This window comes from Anser brachyrhynchus (genome assembly GCF_964034855.1).
Source record: "Anser brachyrhynchus genome assembly, chromosome: 7".
Lineage (NCBI taxonomy): Eukaryota > Metazoa > Chordata > Aves > Anseriformes > Anatidae > Anser > Anser brachyrhynchus.
The window spans coordinates 1,626,624-1,647,637 of record NC_137701.1 but is presented as its reverse complement, the minus strand read 5'-3'; the positions used below and the strand labels follow the sequence as shown (position 1 = coordinate 1,647,637).

The window sequence follows — 21,014 nt, the reverse complement described above, 5'->3', positions numbered from 1 at the left end:
AATAAAAAAACGTAATATTGTTTTTCCTTTTTAGGAGAGGTCTATTTCATAAAATGGATGGTGCTCTTTCAAGGTATTAATGTAAAAAAATGTATTGAGATTTTATTTATTAAGGAAACACAATCAAGTTCATCAGCATCTTTTTCTTAAATAACTTTTATGTCAGCAGCTAAGTTAAATTTAAGTATCCAAAGAGAGGCATTAATACAAAATAGGGCATTTACAAAGTAACTGTACACAATAAATATTTAAAATCTTTTATGTTTCTTTGGTGGACTGATACCATCTGTATCAGCATGCTCAGCTATAGGAGACAGCTCACTTTTTTCTTGTTTCAAGGGGAAGAAAAACGGATGCTTTAGTGCTTCTTCAAGAGTAATGCGTTTGGCTGGGTCATACTCCAACATTTTTTGTATGAGGTCAAAGAGGTTCTCATGGTCAGAATCCTGGCATGTCATGAATTCCTTCATGAATAAAAGACAAAATTTTTTTTTTCATCTCATAATTACAGCTCCCCTCTCCCAAAGCATTTTCCCTTCTGTCATTTTACCTTCAGTGGCTTACAGCGTCTAGAGACATATCTACCAGCAGAACTGTGTTCGTCCCAATCCAGCTGGTCACGATGGAAATATTTGCGTTTCCTTGAACAAATGAATCATGATTTGTTACTCAAAAATTCTGGTTTGCCCCCTCCCAAATATGTTTATCAGCACGTTACTCAGAATGGGAAATACCTACGTGGGAATGTTCCACATTTTAAACATAAGTTCATCGGTTTGCCCTTCTCTTTTCTTTTCCCTTTCCTTTTTTCCCGTCTTTTCCCCTTTTTCTTTTCTCTCATCCCTTTTCCTCATTCTTTCCTATTCCTTTTTCTTACCTTTTTATGTCTTGTTCTTTGTCTTGTCTTTTCCCTCATCTTTTTCTTTTCCCTCATCTGACGTCTTTTTTTCCTCCTTTCTTTCCCCTTTTCCCGTCTGCCTTTTCTTCTCCCATTTTTCTTTTGTCTTGTCTTCTCCCTTGTCTTTCCCTTTTTCTTTTCCCTTACCTTTCTCTTGTCCATCTTTTCTTTCCTTTTTTCCTTTTCCTTTTTTTTACCTTTTCTTTCTTGCCTTGTTACTTGTCTGTCTTGTCTTTTTCACTCATCTTTCCCTTGTCTGTCTTCCCCTTTTCCTTCTTCTCCCTTCTTTCCCTTTTCCTATCTTTTACCTTTTGTCTTCTCTTCCCTAGTTCTTTTCCCTTTTCCTTTTCCTCGTTTGTATTTTTCACCTGTCTTTTCCCTTGTCTGTCTTCTCCTTTCTTTACTTTTCCCTCTTTTCTCTCTTCCCGTTTCTTATTTATTACCTTTTTTGTATTGTTGTGTCCCTTAGCTTTTCCCTTTTTTCTTTTCCATTTTCATGTCTTTTCCCTTGCATTTCTCTTGTCCGTCTTTTCCCTTCTTGTCTTTCACCTTTTCTCTGTGGCCTTGTCCCTTGTTGGGTCTTTTCTCTTACCTTTTTCCCATCTTCTAACTTTTCTGTCTTGTCTCGTCCGTCTTTTTGCTCATCCTATTCTTTTCCCATGTATGATGACTTTGTCTTTTCCCCTTGTCTTGTCCCTTGTCTCTTTCACCTTACTTTTCCCTTGTCTTTTCCTTTTTCCTCTTTTGTATCTTTTACCTTTTCTTTCTTGTCTTGGTCTTTTACCTTTCTTTTCATTTCTCTTTTTTGCTTATCTTCTCCTTTCTTTTCCTTTTTTCTTTTCTCTTTACTTTTCCTGTTTCTTCTACCATTTCTTTCTTGTCTTTTCCCTTTCTTTTCTTTTCTCGTCTTTTGCATTCTTTCCTTTCTTTTTTCTCTTTTACCTTTTTTTGTCTTGTCCCGTATGTCTCTTCCCTCATCTTGTCCCTCCTCTTTTCCGTTTTTTTATCTTTCACATTTTCTTTTATTGTCCCTTGTCTCATCTCTCGTCTTTCTTTTCCCTTTTCTGTTGTCTCTTCCTCATCCTAATCTTTTCCCACATGACTTGTCTTTGTCTTTTCCCTTTGTCTCTTCTCTTGTATCTTTTACCTTACCTTTTCCCTTGTCCATCTTTTTTTTCCCTTTTCTTTCCTTTTCCTCTTTTGTATCTTTTACATTTTCTCTCTTGTCCCTTGTATTTTCCTTTCTTTTCCCTCTTCTCCCTTTCCTTATCCTTTACCTTTTTTTCTTGACCCACCTTTTCCCTTTTTCTTTTCCCTTTTCTTATGTTTTACTTTTTATGTCTTGTCTCTTCCCTTGTCTGTCTCTTCCCATCTGTCTTGTCCTTTCCCTCATCTTTTTCTTTTCCCTTGTCTGGCTCATCTTGTCTTTCTTCTGACAGTCTTTCCCCCTTTTCCCTTTTCTGTCTTGTCTTGTCCCTTGTCTTTTCGCTTTTCTTATCTTTTTCTTTCTTGTCTTGTCCCTTGTCCGTCTTGTCCCATCTGACTTTTGCCTTTCTCCTTTTCTATCTCGTCTCTTCCCTTGTCTGTCTTGTCTTTGGTCAGTCTTTCCCCTTTTCCCTTGTCTGTCTTTCCCTTTTTCTTTTCCCTCTTCTTTTCTCTTACCTTTTTTGTCTTGTCCCTTGTCTGTCCTGTCGTCTGTCTTTTCCCTTTTTCTATCTTCTACATTTTCTATCTCGTCCCTTGTCTTTTCCCTTTGTCTTTTCTTTCACCTTTCCCTTGTCTTTTCTTTCCTTTTCCTCTTTTGTCATCTTTTCTCATCTTGTCGCTTGTCTGATCTTTTACCTTTTCTGCCTTGCCACCTCGTCTTTTGTCTTTTCCCGTTCTTTTCTTTTTCCTTTCCCTTGTCTTCTCTTTTTCTTTTTTCTTGTTTTCCCTTGTCTGTCTTCTCCCTTTTCTTGTCTGCCTTGTCTTTGTCTTTTGTCAGTCTTTCTGCTTTTGTCTCGTCTTTTCCCTCGTCTCGTCCGTCTTTCCTCTTTCCTTTTTTTACGTTTTCTTGTCTTGTCCATTGTCTTATCCTTGTCTTTTTCATTTATTTTCCTTTTCCCTTGTCTCCTTTTTCCCTTTTTCTTTTCCTCCTTTTCTTGCCTTTTCCGTTTTTTGTCTTGTCTTTTCCCTTCTCTCTTTTCCCTTATCTTTTACCTTTTCTCTTGTCTCTTCCCTCGTCTTTGTCTTTTGTCAGTCTTTCGTCTTCTCTTTTCCCTTTTAACTTTTCTGTTTTCTTTTGTCCCTTGCCTTTCGCTTGTCCGTTATTACTTTTCCCTTTACTTTTCCTTTTTTGTATCTTTTACCTTCTTTCCTTGCTTTGTCACTTGTCTTTTTCCCTTTTCTTTTCCCTGGTCTTATAATTTCTTTCTTTTCACTTTCTTTTCTTGTTTCCTTTTTCATCTCTTTTCCCTCATCTTTTTCCTTTTCCCTTGGATGACTTCTATTTTTCCATTGTCCTGTCTGGTCCCCTCTCTGTCTCTCTTATCCTGGCTGGCTGGCTTTCCCTCTTGCCCCGCCCGTCCGTCCGTCTCTCTTGTCCTGTCTGTCTGCATCTCCTTTCCTGTCTTGACCCCTGTCTGTCTCTTGTCCCCTGTCTCTTTCATCCCGTCTGTCTCCCTTGTCCTGTCTCTCGTGTCCCGTCTTTGTCCCTTGCCTTTCCCTTTTTCGTTTTCTTTTCCTTTTTCATATGTTTTACCTCGTCTCTTTTCCCTTTTTTTCTTTTCCCTCTTTTATTTTCCCCTTTCTTTTCTTTCCCTTTTCTGTCTTGTCCATCTTTTCCTGTCTTTTTCTTTTCAATTTTTTTTCTTGTATTTTCCCTTCTCTGTCTTTTCCCCTTGCCCCTCTCCCTTGTCTGTCTTTTCCCTTTTATTTCCTTTTACCTTTTCTCTTTTCCATTGTCTTTTTCCTTTGTCTGCCTTTTCCCTTTTTTTCCCCTTTTCCTTTTCCCTTTTCCTTTTTTGTATCTTTTACCTTTTGTCCTGTCCCTTGTCTTTTCCCTTAAGATTTGCTGTTAAACCAAACTTTTAAGTATTTTAATTTAAAAATGAAGTCATAAAGGTAAAATGTACTTACCTGGTTTTCTGTATCATGTGACTAGGCAAAGGCCCCAGTATTCGCTCCATCATTGCCAGGTGCTCTTTGCTGTCATGGGTCTGGAGGAAAAAGAACAACACCACGTTTACCTTCGTTGTTAGAGGAAGTTACCGTGAACCACAAACCAACACTCCTCCAGCTTTGGACTATATACCTTGCAACCAATAATCAATTTCAGATTAATGAATAAAGAGAGCCTGTAGTTATCTGCTACCTGAACTGAGTTACAATGTACTTTTTTGTTTGTTTTCCTTTTACCCTGCTTTGCCCTTTTTTTTGGTTCATAAATTTCACCTTCCAGCACTACTGTCAGAACAAGCAGTTTGCATGCGTGAGTAATACCAGATGGCTCTGAGAAGAAACCTTGTTAGTCTCAGTAGAGTGGGATCCCCTTTCATCAAGCTGGCTATACTGCTTACTGTATATAACCTGTAGCCTCTTCCAAGAAAGCTCCTCTTCTCCTCAACTTTGCACCCCCCCTCCATTCCACTCAATCAATGTCTAAAGGGATTTACTAAGTTGTGCTGCATCTCTTTGAGGTTCAGGTACCTACCGGAAATACAGTGAATCCCAGGTAGTATTCTATGAGGATACATCCAATGCTCCAAACATCACATGGCTGTGCCCATCCCAGTGCTGTGAAAAAAAATTCAGAAGCTCATTTTTATACTGTACTACGAACAGCTCAACAGCTTGAGCAAGCTGTATTTAAGGAGCACAATTCTAGTTAAAAGGTAGCACTTTTCAATAGCATACTAAAAATCTTACAGATGAAATCTTATCAACATGACGGACTACACAAAGCTCATTTCCACTATGAAAATAGGTAGTACTCCACCTAGCAAGGCTTACCTGCCTAGCCAGGCACATTTATAAACAAGACCTATTTTTTTTTTTTAGTCAGTTTTCGCATATATGGTTAGTGCTTAAAATTATCAGCGTTGAATTAAAAAGCACACAGTTCCTCTTGCACTAAAAAGACTTCTACTGACCTAGAATAACTTCAGGAGCTCTGTAATGTCTTGTAGACACCAAAGTACTGTGATGCTCATCATCGTATGTTGCACTCCCGAAGTCTACAACTTTGATGTCTGGATTTTTCAGTGTACGCTCATCACGTTTCTGAAATTAAACAGACAATGGGATTCAAGTGGCAAAATAAACCCAGAAGGCTGGGGGGGGCGGGGGGGGGGGTGGAATAGGGAAGGTGACAGCAACTTACCAGTTTGGGGTTATACTCTTCTACATAATCGGACTTCACAAATAAAATATTTTCTGGTTTGAGATCTGTGTGTGTCAGTTTGTTCAAATGCAAAACTGCAACATAAATATCGTTGTTAGCAAAGTCTGTGAAGAAAATTTAACGAATTAAAAAAAGAAATATACTTACAATTCACAGATTTGCATATCTGATATGCCATCTGTCTGATGTGGTCCAGTCTAAATGGTAAAAACCCATTTTCCTTAATGAAGTCATAGGTACTGAGTCCAAGTAGCTCAAAAACAATGCAGACATGTCCATGGTGCTCAAACCATTCTAACATCTGGACACAGCGACTGCAGAAAGCAGGAAATTCAACGAATTCAACACTTAAGACGTTACACGTCTTAACATTGCACGAATTTCAACACTTAAGTTACATAATGCTGACGTATACATTGTATGACATAGTCGACTATGGCCTTTTAGAGGTTTAACATTCCCCTGTGCGTACACTAACCTACTTCAAGTAGCAGAGCTTCAAAACAATCAAAAACCCTAACAGATGTTGGTTCCAGGTGAGATGCTCCAAGTTCAGAATACAAAACTTTTCCTGAACTGAGAAATTAGAAACAGGAGGACAAAAAAACTTGCTGGAAGCACTGAGACCCCTTGCGATGGCACTTAAAAAGCAGCCCTGGGAGAACTGATTAAGCTCTTCTAAACCACACAACAAGAACATTATAAGGGAGGTAGTACTTCCACTTATAATAAATCTGCTCACGCATTAGTACAACTGCTCTCACTACAGCAGACTCTTAAGTCAGTCTCACAGGTCTGAGGAAGATCATGTAAAAATTTAATCCAATCCAGAACTAACAGCTAGCGCCTGGCAAGGCTGGGCAGCCCTGGGCTGCATGAAAGCTTGCACCACCAGAGTGGCTGGTGTACAGCTGTACACACACATGCAAGAATTAGACCAGCCTTTAAAAGAAACAGCAAGGGCCCTCAAGCTCTCTGAGACAGAAAGGAAGAAACCTGGTATGATTTAGGAAAAAATATACTCAAAGCTACTATTTAGTAAATTTGAGTTTGCGGTACTGAAAGTAGGGTTTTTGTTGTGTTTTAATTTTTTTTCCCAAAACACACACGCTATAGAAAATTAGAGTATTTTTAATGCCAAAGTAACGTACAGTCTTTTTTGTATACTTACTATGTATTGCTGGGATCTGATGCATTTAAATGTTCCAGTACTTGTATTTCTGAACGTGCTGCTTCGGAGTACCGATCAACATTTTTTACTATTTTCACAGCTACATGTCTACCTCCCCTGAAATACACAGGTTTTAACAGTCACTAGAACAATAAGTAGTTTCAACTAAGAGTATTCAGTAATTACCATCATATACATTGTTTAATAACAAAATTAATCGGTGAACCTTATCAAGACAAGAAAGCATTTTTAAGTACATACTGACTTTCAATTGAAAAAAAATTATATACACAAAAGCACAACTAAAACTTGGTCTCTTATCAACTATTCATTTTTTAAACTTACTTGATACGTTGTACGTTGGTGGTATTCTTAAAGATTAGAATACTGATTTACCCCATATCGTGTTTACGTATGCTGGACTGCTATTGCAGAAACTTCTACCTCTTGCAGCCCAACACGACTGTCAAAAATGACAGGTTTTCTTCAGTTAAGTAACAAAAATTGAACTGAGATATCAAATGCCTTCTACACTAACCAGAAGACAACCAACCTAGTTTCATACTATTTTACAGAGAAAAACTGCCATCAAACAAAAATGTATTACTGATTTATAATATACTCTTAGAACCCAAAGGGCACTGCTTCACTGCAGATGATTACTTGAACATATGCCACAAAGTATCACAGGCCTCCTCCCTACTCAACAGAAGCATGGAGGTGCAGGGCCTGGGACTCACCTTCACCCAAGTAGGTCTAGGCCACTCGCCAGTCAGCCCCTTACCCTCTGCCAGGGACAAGTTCTCTGGCTGAAGATGCACCCAATGGCACCTCCACCAGTCCTGCCTAACTGTTAAGTCAAGGTGCTCCTTCTGCCACGATGTGCTAACATACATATGGGAACAGCAACAGGAACGCTACCTGGCCACTAAAAGGGAAACTACAGTTCGCAACTTTTGCAACTTTTCTGCAGTAAATGATCCGGCAAGAAGGCCTAACTGCATAATGGGTTAAACTGACTGGAAACAGAAATGCCAGGGACCGAGTGACTTCATGTAAGGGAATGCGGTTTCCCTTGCTGATAAGAAACAGTCGCAGCATTGCGTTGTAGCAACTGCGAAATGCCAATTACTCAAGGCTCTGCTTGGTGAGCAGAACTAGCACTGAGAGATGACCCAGATGACCCAAATGCCAGGCTAAGACTCCCCATGCCAAAACTCACAGGACTAGGGCTGGTGCAAGTATATATGAAGAATCGTGACACATCTTCACAGACCCCTTCTGGAACTGCTTACCGCAACAGTCCTCTGTCCAATGCACTGTTCACTTTTATCTTTTTATATTTAAGCACAAACGTGTGCTTACATTGCCTCAAGGTACACAATAAAACTTTTCTAACACCATACCATGTACGCTCCAAGGAACATGCAAGAAACCTTCCCCAAGGTGAAAGCTGAGTTAACAACTCGAACAGTTTGATCTCCAATTCCAACCACAAAGCATTCATAATTCCCATGCTGATGCCACTTATAAATCAAAAAAACCCTATTGTTTTGTTATGTCAAAATGTAACGAAATACACAGAGCAGTACATGAGAAAGTAAACTCCCAGAATCAATTTGAAAGCACCTCATGATACTCATACTGTGACAGTATCAGCAAGAAAAATTACAGGTATCTATTAGAAAAGACTTACGCTTTGTGATCGATGCATTCCACTACTTTTCCAAAAGCACCTTCACCCAAAGTAGCAACAATCTCATCTAAAAAGAAAAGGACTGTCAATCGCAGAAGTTGTGAAGTTACTCAGCCATTAAAAAAACAAGCAAACAAAAACAAACAACAACAAAAAATAAATACTATCACTGAAGATTATTCTAGACTGTGCAACTTTAAAAATGTAAACATCTAGTTTGAGAGATGTTACTGGACATCTCTCATCAAGGCACATTTACAGGGATCTCATTCTAGAACGTTCATTAACTTCGTTTACTATTTTTGGGGGAAAAAGGGGAAAAAGAAACAAGAAATGCATTTAAGTTCTACAGAAAAAGAATAACAATCCCCCCACAGAACAAAACAAAAAAAGACAGAAAGAAAAGACTTCCAAAGCCCCCTCACATCTTATGCTAAAAGAAATTACTCAATCTGAAAAGTTAGTAAGTTTTGAAAAATAGTCTATACATCTTGCACTTAGTACGTCTCCACTCTGACAGATCAGGTGACCCTCCTCATCATCCTCTACACTCCTGGATCTTTTCCTTCGATGACTCTTCTGGAACGGCACCAAGATCGTCCAGCCAATCAATAAACCCGAGTCAATTCAGGTCAGAATACGAAATTCATTCAGCAGGGAGATATTCAGGCATTCAGATACACGCCAGGCCACAAACGGTTGGCAGGAGCAATTTCAAATTCAGTCCCCAGAAATTCACAGGGCACATAGTTTATGTTACAGGAGAAAAACATGGCAAGGAACAGATTTTCAGATAAGATACTCAAAGTGGCAAGGCAACAAAAAATTACAACACAATTGTTTTTCTTTTAAAAGACTGGTTCACTGAATTTTGCTTTAGGATTTCAGTGCCCTCACTTCTTATAGCAAAAAGATTTAATAATTATCTTATATAAATTACCCTTGTGAGCAAACCAGAATACCCATCTTAAATAAGTTTAAACCTCTGGTCTAAATATTTAATCACAGTTTTGTGTTTATTCTTTTTAATCACAAAAATAGCATATATATTTACTTTTGTCTGCCTCAGCTAAAGATATTAACTACAAATCCTACCTTCAGCTTTTTTAACAGTTAAATATATGACAAAGTTCAGAAAAACTAACCTGCTACTGGACAGTTTTCGTAGTTATCCGATTCTACAGACTTTTACCGAGACCTAAAACATCTTAATACCAAAAAAAAGTGCAAAAATCTGACATCCTTGCTATTTCAGTGATACTTATCCAAAAGCAAGTTTGAAAGCTTGTATTTGGATTTTTGGGTAGGGCTCAAATAAATAGTTGATGTAATTGTAAGTTTTTAAGGCATGAAAGTGATGCCTGTATTTCAAGCACTCCAATTTATGTTTTTTATTCATTGATCGGCTCAAATATATCCAATGAACAAATAGCAAGACTATATTCTCTGGTATCACAAGCATACCTACAAACCATATGTTCTCACTAAACAGGAAAAAAAATAGCAAAAAAAATCTATTAATATAAATGAAAGAACTAATCTATAAATATTATTGACAGACTTCCCCAAACCCCCTCAATTACTACTGCCTAGATGAGAGATTATTTTCCTAAAATACAAAATCCTAAGTTAAAATTGGTCATACCACCTGTGAATGATGATGATGATGACAGGCACTGTGATGTGTCCTGTATTTCCTTTTGTAACTACTCCTCCCACTATATCCCGATGATTTGCTACTATGGTTGTGATAACCACTTTCATGGTCTCTGTGATGATGTCCATTATCATATCCTTGGTTGTATTCGTTTCTGTATTCTTCAACATAGCGTCGTTCATGATGGTCTCTCTCATTTATGGATTTGGATTCTGAACAGTTACTACAAACAAAAGATTAAGTAAACCTAATTACATAACTTCCAGAATCTCTATCAAGACAGCTTTTTGTTTTAGGGTGTAAGACACCTATCTTGAAATATCTCCAACTCAAAAAATGAGTATGTTATCTGATGACCAGATCAGAATAGTAGAATCTTGAATCATGTCCCTACTTGTATCAGAAATCATAATGTTATTTACCTATCAGGAAGTTTAGAAAGATCATGTTTGAAGTGCTTATTCTCCTGTGTACCACTGAACGACCTCCTCTTCCTCTTATGACCACTGTCACATCTTCTGCGATCCCAACTTTCTTTTTCATCCCAGTCAGGATAATTAGTTTGCCTGGAATGCCGCATCTGTAACTGAAAAAGTATTTTGCTCTTTGAAATAGCTTCCACAGACAAGCCATTACTATCAAACTGAAAGTATAATGACAATTTTTCCTCAACTACCCAACTTTGATTTTTTCCCTCCTTTCTCCACGTCATTTTAAAATTAAATTAATTTCAAAATGACTGTTTTGGTATGTGAATAAAACCCAACAAGCTACCTCTTAAAAATGAAAGCACTGTGGACCAGGTACCAAACACACACTGAGAATGTTACTTCTGCAAAGCTACTCAAGCACCCTCGTTTATAATAAACGGTGTGTGCACTGGGAAAATGGAAAGCTTATGTGTACTTAAAAACGCATACAAAGCACTGGAACAGGCTGCCCAGAGAGGTTGTGTAGTCTCCTCTGGAGATATTCAAAACCTGCCTAGATGCCACCGTGCACAATGTGCTCTAGGTGATCCTGCTTGGCAGGGGGGTTGGACTAGATGATCTTCAGAGGTCCCTTCCAACCTGGGCCATTCTGTGTGAAATATTGCCCACTGTGCTTTATCAAAATTTCAAAGAATCTGTCATGAACTTCTACCATGCTTTTCTGTAGATTCCTGGAGTATTTCCAGTGCTAACTCGAAGTGGCAGTAAAACCCATACATCTACTAGGTATTTAATTACTGGCTTTCTAAAAAAGGTAAGTCTCTTATCAAACATCTTTTCCTTCATTGTCCGATCGTAAATGGGTCACGGCTCGCCAGATGCGGCTCGGGCAAACGCGGCGGTGTACCGCAGCAGGTCGCTGACGCCTGACAGACGCCCCCGGCCAGCTCGGCGCCCCCAGGTGACTGAGGCGCCTGTCGCAGGACACTCGGTGGCTGCCATCGCCCCCGGGGTCCCTGCCGCAGGACGAGGCTGGGGGCTCCGCTCGGACCCGCGAAGCACTCCCTAAGAGCGACGGCCGCAGCCATTTTGTCGGGGCGCGGCACTAGGCGCGGGCAGACAACATGGCGGCCGAGAAGAGGCGGGGGCCCAGCGCCCACCCGAGTCGGCGGGGCCGAGCCAAACCGCGCGGCCACGGGCTGCCCCTCACCCCGGCAGGAGGCCGCCCTGTCCCCGCACCGCGGCGGCGTCCCCCGGGCCGCCCCCAGCCCCTGGGCAGCTGCGGTGGGGCTGCCCGCAGACAGGCCGCGCCCCGTCCCGTCCCATCCCGCAGCCCGCCCGCGTCCTTCAGCTTCCCCCCGCCGCCCGGCAGCGCTGCGCCCTGCCCGCCCGACCTCAGCAGCTCGGGGTGCAGCCGTGCTCGGGGTACCCGCTGTGCTGCTGGGGGTACTCGCTGTGCTGCTCGGGGTACCCGCCGTCCTCCTCCGAGCTGCCGCGAACCACCACCACAGCACCGCCACCGCGCCGCAGCTCGCCACAAAATGGCGTTGCCAAGGAACCTTCTGGAACGCGGCGGCGTCACACGGCGGGGCGGAGCGGGCCGGGCCGGGCCGGGCCCAGGCAGGGCGGGTCCGGCGACAGCGCCCCCTCAGCAGCCCCCCGACCCCCTTGCTGCCCAGGCCCCGCCGGCAGTGGCTTCACGGCAGGTCCCGGGACACCAGGTGGAAAATTCTGGCTCTGCAAGTAGCCCCAGTGTAAAAACCTTCCCCTGGGCTCCTGCCGAGGGCTTTTCAGCATCGCGTAGCGCGACGATGAAAACAATAAAGCTAACCCCCTTTTAAGAGTGACCACCAGAAGGCTGCTTTTTGTGACTCTTCATTGACATGTCATCATTTTCGCTCCTTGGCAATAAAAGCCTGATTTTTTTTTTTTTGCCTCTCTACATGCCCAGACAAATTGTTAATGCACATACCCAGTCAGCTTTAAAGCAGCACAAGTTTAAAGTACCACTGGTGACTAACAAATTACAGCTGTCTCTAAATGATTGGCATTAAAAACATTTCAAAATAGTTGGCCACCACTTTTTTTTATGTCATGGCATCTTTTACTAGTTTTTAGTCATGTTTTCAAGGCTCGGTGGAACATAAATAACCACTGTAAAACAAAATAAATACAACTCATTAAACATACAGATCAGCCTTCTATGCCCACAGGACAAAAAAAAACCCTCCCACAAAACAAAGCCTTGCTTTCCTGCTCACTGCGGGCATAGGGGAGCAGTTGTACCAGACAGCCCACCTCCCCCTGGGTTCTGCTCACCTTGCTCTCATGGCACGAGCTCCACCACCCATCAGCCACCACCTCAGCAAAGCTATCCAGTACCACACTTGAAATTCAGTTCTCCAAAAGCCCAGCCGGCTGTCCAACATCTTGTCTGCCATCTCATTTATGTGGGAAAAGCATACCTAAGGATAAAGGAGTCCTGAAACGCTGCAACAGTCTATGCATATCAGTTCTCTAAACCCAGATATTCCTTTATTCTGGGAAGCACTAAACATTCTGAAACACTTCAAAGCCTTTATAAATGACCCTCCTCGCTTTTAGGTCTTTTTTTTTTAATTTTCCCCAACTGACCCTATAGCTGTATGCAAGAACTAAACTGCACATATGCTGTACCCATCAACCAGCCCAAGAAATTACACTTCCACTCGTGTCTCTCTTTCTTTCAGAAGTGGATGGGACCAACCCCACCATTATTTTTCCTGTTGTATTCCAAGTTCCCATGGAAGAGGTTCAGAACCATGAACAGGAAAACAAGCATAATATGACTCAAAACAGGATGCAAATCTGTCCCATGAGATCACTCCCCTTTCAATATGCAAGTTTAGATAAAAAAGAAAGTATCTAAATTTATGTATTATGCAGAGAGCAAATTGCTTGCTGTTCCTGTATTTCACACATTCTATAAATCAGTCTTTTTGTGGAGGTAAAAAGCAGACCTGAAACTCTACTGAGTTCAGTGCTAGATGTCAGCATTTTAAATTAGAGGAACTAATTCCTCTAATTTAACTAATAGTTCCTCTGCACTGTAGGCAAATTCTCAGTATGTATTTCTTCTTGCATAACAGTAGTGGCAGTGTGTCAGCCCAACATGCAGTTGCCTGCTTCTGTCTACTTGCTGTTGTTATGTGCTGGTAACATGAAAAAGACAGGAAGAGCACAGAACTAAAATAATGAAATCCTTTACCTGACTGACTGACGTGGTAGGGTAAAATGTAGGAAGTCTGGAGCAAGGGCTAGGAGCTTTACGCAATACCACATACCAAAGAGGCACATAATCTCTTAAGACTTCTGCTGACAACATTTTGGCTCTTTCAAATGTCTTTTTTTTTCTTTCCTTAAACACACACCTGAACTCCAGAACAATACTAAGAGATGCAACAGAATGGATGTATTCCTCATTCATTCATGCATACAGAAATTTTGTCCCAAAGAGAGGGTACTGATCTACTCTGGTGGACACTAAGCCTTTGCTCGTTAACTCCTCAGAAGCCTGTACATGCATACCTTTGCCTTTCTCTTGCAAATAATTTCACCTCTTTATTTTAAAAGGCAGAGAGATGGATGCAGAAATTGTGGGTGTCTCATATACAGTTGGAACTGGAAATCTATACTCTCCCCTCTCTGTATTATAGCCAGAAAATGGACCTCTGTGGAAACAAATTGATTTTTCCTGCTTCAATAAAACAAACTGATGCCAAAATGCATTTTTTAAATCTACAACAAGGAGGTTTTCAGGGAAGGAACACTGCTTTGCCTAGCATACCCAAGGTGGAGAACTGCTTTTCTGATGCATTCAAATTGCACTTTTCCCTGCTTAAGTCAGTTTATTTTATGCTTACTATACTAAGTGAACTGAGCATTGGATCAGTAATATACATATTCGTACATATGTATGTATTTTATTTTTCCTTCTGTGCACTCAATATCCAGACATTTCTGTACCTTCTTGCAGACTTTTTTATTTGAGTCCAACAACATCTGGTCTCAAACAGGACCAAAGAACATCTCTCTCTTATTTGTTCTTCAATATCATCTTGGCCATAGTATCGTTTATTATTTTGGGTATATCAGTATATTCTTGGTTAGAAGTCTGACCATAACCTTTCAGTCAATACTCTTTGTTGTGTTTACCCTCTACTGTTTGTGCAATGAAGTGATGAAAAACAAGTTATAGTAAATCCATGGTTACCTAGTTTCAAACAACAGCTATATAAAGACACAAACACTCACTCTTTCATTCCAAGAGTATTGTGCCAGAGGCTAAAGCAATTGTTTATGATCTACCTTCCAGGGAGGCTGAAGAGGTTACCATTCCAACACGACAGTGCAAGACCAAGAACTCCTCTAAATGTTGTTTTTAATCCACTAGCAAAGAAAAGTTTCCTCTATCTGTAACACTGCTTTCACCTAGGGGAAAAAATTACATATCTTAGTGAATTTTCTAAAAAACTGTAAAGTAAGGAACATTAGAATTTACATGGGAAAGTTTCAGAAAACTGACACTATGAAATTGTAGCAAAGCCCATTGTTTCAACACAGTTATCACAGTGAAAGACAAGGCAGAGAACAAAGGTTTGCAAAAATATATGTATTTTTGAAAGTCTTTTCTTGTTTTACAAGTGCAAGAAGCAAAGTTTAAAAGTCAAAATCAAGGAATATACTCTGGAAAAACTGTCTTCTGAAGCACGAGACTCCCTTATGACAACTCCCAAACAATGTCACAATATCTGAGAACCCTGCGTTCAATGACCAAAGGTACGATCAAGGTTGAGTAACCCTTTTTAATGACACTCTAAACACCATAATCACCCAGCAGTCGACCTGACCAATCTCTAAAGAATGCATTAAGACTATTTGTGGCTACACAGCAAAAGGGTTGGCATGAATTGTAATATCTTTAATGCGAACATCATTAAGAGGTCGGTAGGTTTTCTCATTCACAGGCAGCTTTTCCAGCTCATCCAGGGTCTCCAAGCCATCAATAACTCTGGAAGAAAAGCAGAACTGCTAGGAATCTCCTTCTAATAGTGACTGAACTTTCAAAATGGATGTATCTCAAAACACTTCACAGTTAGCTAAGTATCACAGTACAAGGGCTCTGCAAGCAAATTATACAAATAAGGCGGCCAAAACTTTATATATGGCATATAACCTATTTTGAAAGGAAATGTTAATCATCCATAACAGGTTCTGATAAAAGAACGAGTAATTTCCACTGACCTGACAACATCGTATTTTCTACCAACCACATCTCTGTGAAGACCCTGGCTGCACTTCCTTGCAGGCAGGACTGACCAGTCAACTGACTGACAAGATACTAGCCAAACCAAACCTCACTGTGAATTACTGAAATCCCATGGCTGGAAAATCAACTTCCAAATGTGCAATTATAATTACTAAGCTTCCAGCACAAAGACAAGATTGGAAAGAACCAATAACTGTGTAAGTCTAATGGCACAACTGTGTTTAGGCTTTCAGATGCCCAGTCGGGCTGAAGAAGTGGTAAGAGGGATTATTCTAATAAACCTCTCACCTTTTGGGTAAGTCTTGGCAATTTATTTCCCAGTAATGGACTTTGCAGAAAACACATACCATTCACAGTTCAATTCACTGTCACATTCATCAGCTCTTTGAATCTTGGATGCTGAATTGTGGGCTGGAGCATGGACTACACATTCTGTTCTCCTGATTCTGCAACTGGGTCAGGAGTATCTTAAACTGCCACAGAAAATCTGGCAAAATTAATCTGTCAGAGCCTCTGCTCTTTTCTAAGGAATATGTCCAAAAAACCCTTTCAATCACTTCTAAACAAACTCAGAAATGAAAGGAACACCTATGCTTATACCTGCCTATACCTTCCACCTGCCTATACACAAAGCAGGTGGAAGGAAATAATATTTTTCAATTTTCACCAGTTTCCTTTGAATATTTAAGTCTTTGAAAAAAACAGCTTTTTCTCAACAAGATTCACTTACATGCTACAGACTTCTTAACAACAAACAAAAGAAAAGATATTACCATGATTTTGAGAAAGAAAAAGCAGCATTTGAAAGACTCAAAAATTAAACATTTGCTTTAGGGATGGTATATTATCAGCAGCTTCTATTAACATAATGTTTTAAAATGATGATACATCTTAAATAACCTAATCTAATTTTACGAAGTGCCAGTTCCACAAGTTTTATCTGCTCAACAGGAAGTTCCATCTAAATAGAAGTATGACCATGTCAGTACTGCACCCATCCTAGTTCCAGATCAGACTCTTGCTTGTCAATAAACCCTACAACTGTGTATCCAGTTATTTTTGAGTTTGCTAAAAATTAGGATGCACCCATTTGGGCACAGTACAAAATGGCAAGCAGGAACAACTAGCTTAAAAAAAAAATTATAACAAAAAAACTCAACCCAGCTCCATTCTTGAGGTAATTTTTAATATGCCTATTTCAATTGCATTCCCTACTACTAAGAAAAATGGAGCAGCACTTTAGGGTAACTAATTCTGGTGACAGTGCAAGAGCATACATTTACATATACACACTGAATATTTTAAAGAGCTTTAGAACCCAAAGTTTCTGAATTTGTACTGCATCTGCCCTGAAATATTCAGATCCATCACACTCTATGGCTAGGAGGCAAATGGTTGGATCACTCACTTCCCAAAGACAGTGTACTTCATATCTAAGTGTGGTTGCTTGCCGTAAGTGATGAAGAACTGTGATCCATTGGTATTTGGGCCATTGTTCGCCATTGAAACCACCCCACGGACACTGTGCTGAAAGAGAAAAAAAATCAACATGAATAACCGCCTGTGAAAGCAGGACATCAACCTGTACCAAGTGCTCAGTGACTTATTGCTCTGCCTCAATGTCATTATTAAAACCCATTCTTGTTAATACCACATTCTATCACAACCCACATTATAACAACTAGCTCCTCCAATTTGCTTTTACATCAAAAAATTATTTCTTTGCCTTTAGTGCATGAAAAATATTTTGTTCAAAATTGCTGCTTCTGTTCTCAGTAATGATAACCCTCAAATCTAACTTGCTAAGTATTACAATGCCTGTTTCTATTTTAATAACGAGCTTTCTATCCCTTCCCTTTGGGATTATACTTTATTTCACAATTACAAAACAGGTAACTTAATCCAGCACAACACTGATCACTCTCCAACCTGTAAAGAAAATTCATCTGAAAACATAACTGCATATTGAGAGCACAGAAATACCTTTAGGTATTCACTGAATTCATCTTCAAACTTCTTGCCCCAGATGCTGTTACCTCCTTTCCCAGTACCTGACAAAGAAGAACCGCAATATATTAATAATTTTCAGACTGGGATATGCAGGAATGATGTACCATTATAAAATTTTAAAACAAAGGTCCCAGATAGACTCTATTTTGTTTGAGCCAGCGATCCTGTTCTCATGGCTTGATACTGAGCAGAGCCAGAACTCTATATAAAAATACTGATATATCCTCAAATTAAATTCAGTATGACTGCAAACAGACACACAGTTGAATCAGACATTCTCCTAAACAGTTAACAGCATCTGGGACATCTTCCCAAATGCTTTAGAGGCAGTGTAGCCTTCCAGCCAAAAAAACAGAGAAACCACGATAGTTAACTGCTACTAGTCATATTTAGTGGAAAGAGCTGAAAAAACTCAAAATTTACAGCATGCTTTATTACTGCATTACATTATTTAGAACTGGATGCTCTTCTGTAACCTCACCACAGGAAACTTTCCAGTAAGCTCGTATCATTAAAACCTCTATTAACAATACAATAATCTTTTTTTTTTTTTTAACATTTTGTTTCTATAATTATTGATATTTATAATTTATTTATATTTCTTGATACTTTGTTTTACTTTTATATAACTTTACTATAGAGAGACATTAACAGAAGAATTTACCTAATGGATCCCCTGTCTGAACCATGAAGCCCTTTATATTCCGGTGAAATATGCAGCTATTGTAGTAGTTACTAGCACAAAGAGCCAGGAAATTCTAAGGAAATGAAACAAATCATATTAAAATATTCAGAAATAATGTTCTCTGTTACTAAAATATTACTAAAATGCATTGGCAAGACTAAGAACACTTTTGCCTCTGCTTTGCACTGTGACCATGTAATGGCATTTGTCCACTGTCCCTGACTATTGTTGACTATTAAAAAATATAAATAACACTCAGGCCTCTTCCTTCCCTCTTCAGAGCTTGTCATTGTTATAAACAGTACCAAATGCAATAAAAATTATCTACAGGCTATATGGAAGTGAAAAAGGCAACGGTGAAACTGTTCACAGATAGCGTGATCCAGGAGACAGATCTGATGAGGGATTCATAAATATTTTCTTTCATTTTGTGCAGGAACATGCATTTCTTTGAAAGGATCTCTACACCTCACATAGCTTATGAAACATAATTTGGATACCTTTATCCTTACTGATAAGTACTGGCGATTAGTTTGCATGGAAAATGCCTTTAGAGAAAGATAATTTCACTTCAGTTCAAAGATGGACTGTTCAGAATCAAGGAAGCAAGTTTTGCACCTGAGATCAGGAAAACTCTGAGATATCAAATTTCAAAGCCTCAAACTAAAATAGTACTTAATCTGTCTTAAAGAAACATTAGAACTACAGAATTACAACATGAAGGAAAAAATAAATTTACAGGTTACTCTGACATACTGACTGCTAAAACTATCTATGGATTAAAAAGTCCTGTGTGGCACCTATCGCCAAAAGAAAAACAGCTGTAAAAACACAATAAAAGTATTTTACAATATCTATTTCAATAGACTGCAGTTTGTGTTTAGCGCTCCTATTTCTTTTGTTTCCTATAGAAGAAGGTTATGACGGGTTAAAGAATCACTAGGTGAATCCCACAGAGTATTGCCACAGAACAGTCATACTCAAATTATGCTGAAGTTGCTCCTTTGACACTGTCACAGACACAAAGGATTTTAAATAAAGCTTTACAGCACAAGGCCATCTGACTTGAGGAACAAGCATGAGGACTGAAACATGATCATAAATATCATTTTCATTCAACATTTTTATTTTGTAAATGTGTTGTAATTTTGTAATCAATAGCTTCAAGACTCTTTTTTTTTTCAATAAAAGTAACTGATTTCAATTTAAGCTAGTGATTCTTACTTTTAAAAAAAGTCATATCTGACTGAGTGCAGGCAAACCAAGGCAAATATGGGAATCACAGGCCATAACCCATGTTTCACCTAAAGGGCAAACGGCACTTTGGGATACACCAAACCTTGGAGACAATCAACCCTTAGCCAAACCTTATCTGGTGAGAAACAGGCAGCAAACCTTTAGGCACTATTACACAGCACCCAAGTATACGCTGCACAAGTTCCACACCAGCTTAAAATGTTAATATTCCATTATGTTAAAAGATAAATTGGGACAGTCATTTCACCTCCTCCGTGGTCTTCACCATTTCTAATGCGTTGCTTCAACACTAGACAGTCTCATTCCTGCTATTTGACTTACTTCACAAGTCTTTGGTGTTCGCTCACAAAACAATTCAATTTTAATATCTCCTACATCAGTGTGCAGCGTGACAGCCTGAGCAAGAGTAACAAAAATAATTAAATCAGAAATTAAATGCTAACAGCTAATAGACTCAGTTTTATTTTCCAGTCCCACCGAGAGCATGAGCAAAATCCCACTGCATATAACCATTGTTTCAATATTTGGCCATAGGCAAGGCTGCTGTCGCAAACCTTTTGCCATCACCAGAAAACACCAGTTTCATTTAATTTTAGGACAAATCAAGTTTGCCATGGAAATGCAGAACCTCTGATTCATACTGTTGCAATCCAGAGACACATTATTCATCTGTGAACTGGACCTACACAGTCACTTCACTGCAAATTTGAAGAATCGAGGTAATATCTACTTCAGGAGGCCACACTGTGGTGCACATACCTCACTAGTTTACAAGCAGAGGAACAAGTGATGGGCACTACCCGATTACAGCCTTTTGAGCGATAGGATAGTTCTGAATGGCACCACATATAGTCTGCCCTTACAAACAAGTAACTGTACAAAATCACACACTTTTCTTAAGAATTTGTATGTAGTTTTCATAAAATTTAAAACGACAGTTACCTAGCTACCAAGGCAAATACATCTCTCTATAGGCTCAATATATATTATAGTGCTTCCACAAAAAGCGCTGAGCTATGTGAAAACAATTACTGTAGTGGTATGCTAGGAATAACTGTACAGAAAAACTAATAAAAATCAGCATCATGATGATACTGGTCTACTGTTCCAGAAGTATAAAAGCAGAGAAAATAGTTGTCTGCAATATCTTTGGAGACGTTACAAAGGTACATATACAGTTTAAGACAAATAGTCCTACCTAGTTCCTGATCTGCTAAGCTTTCAAAAGCCTCCAAGTATCTATACTTGCAAGTATACTTACAAGTATACAAGTATCTATGTTACATGCACTCAAGCAGGACTATGAGCTTGCAACTTGAACAATGTCTCTGTGGTAAAAGAAACAAACTGGATTATGAAGCATTAGCCAAACTAGGATTAGTATTTACTAACTTAGAGCTGAAGTCTAATTATATTTTAGACTGATGAAATTGTAAATTAACCCATTTCCCTTTTCACCGTATCTTGTAGAAGTCTTAGATGGAAACCTGCACTTTTCATTAGAGATTCTTCACAGCATC

At 39.4% G+C, this 21,014-nt stretch overlaps 2 protein-coding genes across 10 annotated transcripts in view; both read right to left on the bottom strand.

Moving 5' to 3' along the window:
• Positions 1–76: 76 nt before the first annotated feature.
• Positions 77–11,806, bottom strand: CLK1 (CDC like kinase 1). 3 transcript variants are annotated; one of them, XM_080599681.1, is made up of 13 exons: positions 11,629–11,806; positions 10,226–10,389; positions 9,795–10,026; positions 8,635–8,725; positions 8,147–8,213; positions 6,451–6,567; positions 5,427–5,593; positions 5,259–5,353; positions 5,029–5,158; positions 4,590–4,672; positions 4,016–4,095; positions 551–641; positions 77–464 (listed from the first exon to the last, which is right to left on the bottom strand). In XM_080599681.1, exons 2-13 carry the CDS (start codon positions 10,381–10,383, stop codon positions 249–251), a joined length of 1,527 nt encoding a protein of 508 aa, XP_080455807.1. In that variant the 5' UTR covers positions 10,384–10,389; positions 11,629–11,806; the 3' UTR covers positions 77–248. The 3 variants fall into 3 exon arrangements, with proteins under 3 accessions (XP_080455807.1, XP_080455808.1, XP_080455809.1); XM_080599682.1 differs by having other exon boundaries at positions 10,226–10,383; XM_080599683.1 differs by lacking the exons at positions 8,635–8,725; positions 9,795–10,026.
• Positions 11,807–14,870: 3,064 nt separating this feature from the next.
• Positions 14,871–21,014, bottom strand: part of PPIL3 (peptidylprolyl isomerase like 3) — a 7,295-nt gene continuing 1,151 nt past the window's right edge. For 5 of the 7 annotated variants that reach the window (XM_080599729.1, XM_080599733.1, XM_080599731.1 and 2 more), the window contains exons 3-7: positions 19,816–19,890; positions 18,217–18,310; positions 17,526–17,593; positions 16,951–17,069; positions 14,871–15,284 (exon numbers count right to left, since the gene is read on the bottom strand). In XM_080599729.1, coding sequence (XP_080455855.1) covers positions 15,158–15,284; positions 16,951–17,069; positions 17,526–17,593; positions 18,217–18,310; positions 19,816–19,890 — 483 coding nt within the window. In that variant the 3' untranslated portion in view covers positions 14,871–15,157. Of the gene's footprint in view, positions 15,285–16,950; positions 17,070–17,525; positions 17,594–18,216; positions 18,311–19,741; positions 19,891–21,014 lie in introns of all 7 variants that reach the window. The other 2 variants (XM_080599735.1, XM_080599734.1) reach the window with 1 other exon arrangement.

What these genes read in the sequence shown, in the direction of transcription:
- CLK1 (XM_080599681.1), bottom strand. Translation starts at nt 10,383, where the DNA reads ATGCGGCATTCCAGGCAAACTAATTATCCTGACTGGGATGAAAAAGAA. An exon ending in GATATGCAAATCTGTGAATT is followed by an intron (nt 5,354 to 5,426) that starts GTAAGTATATTT and finishes TTTATGTTGCAG; the next exon opens with TTTTGCATTTGAACAAACTG. An exon ending in AAGAGTATAACCCCAAACTG is followed by an intron (nt 5,159 to 5,258) that starts GTAAGTTGCTGT and finishes GTTTAATTTCAG; the next exon opens with AAACGTGATGAGCGTACACT.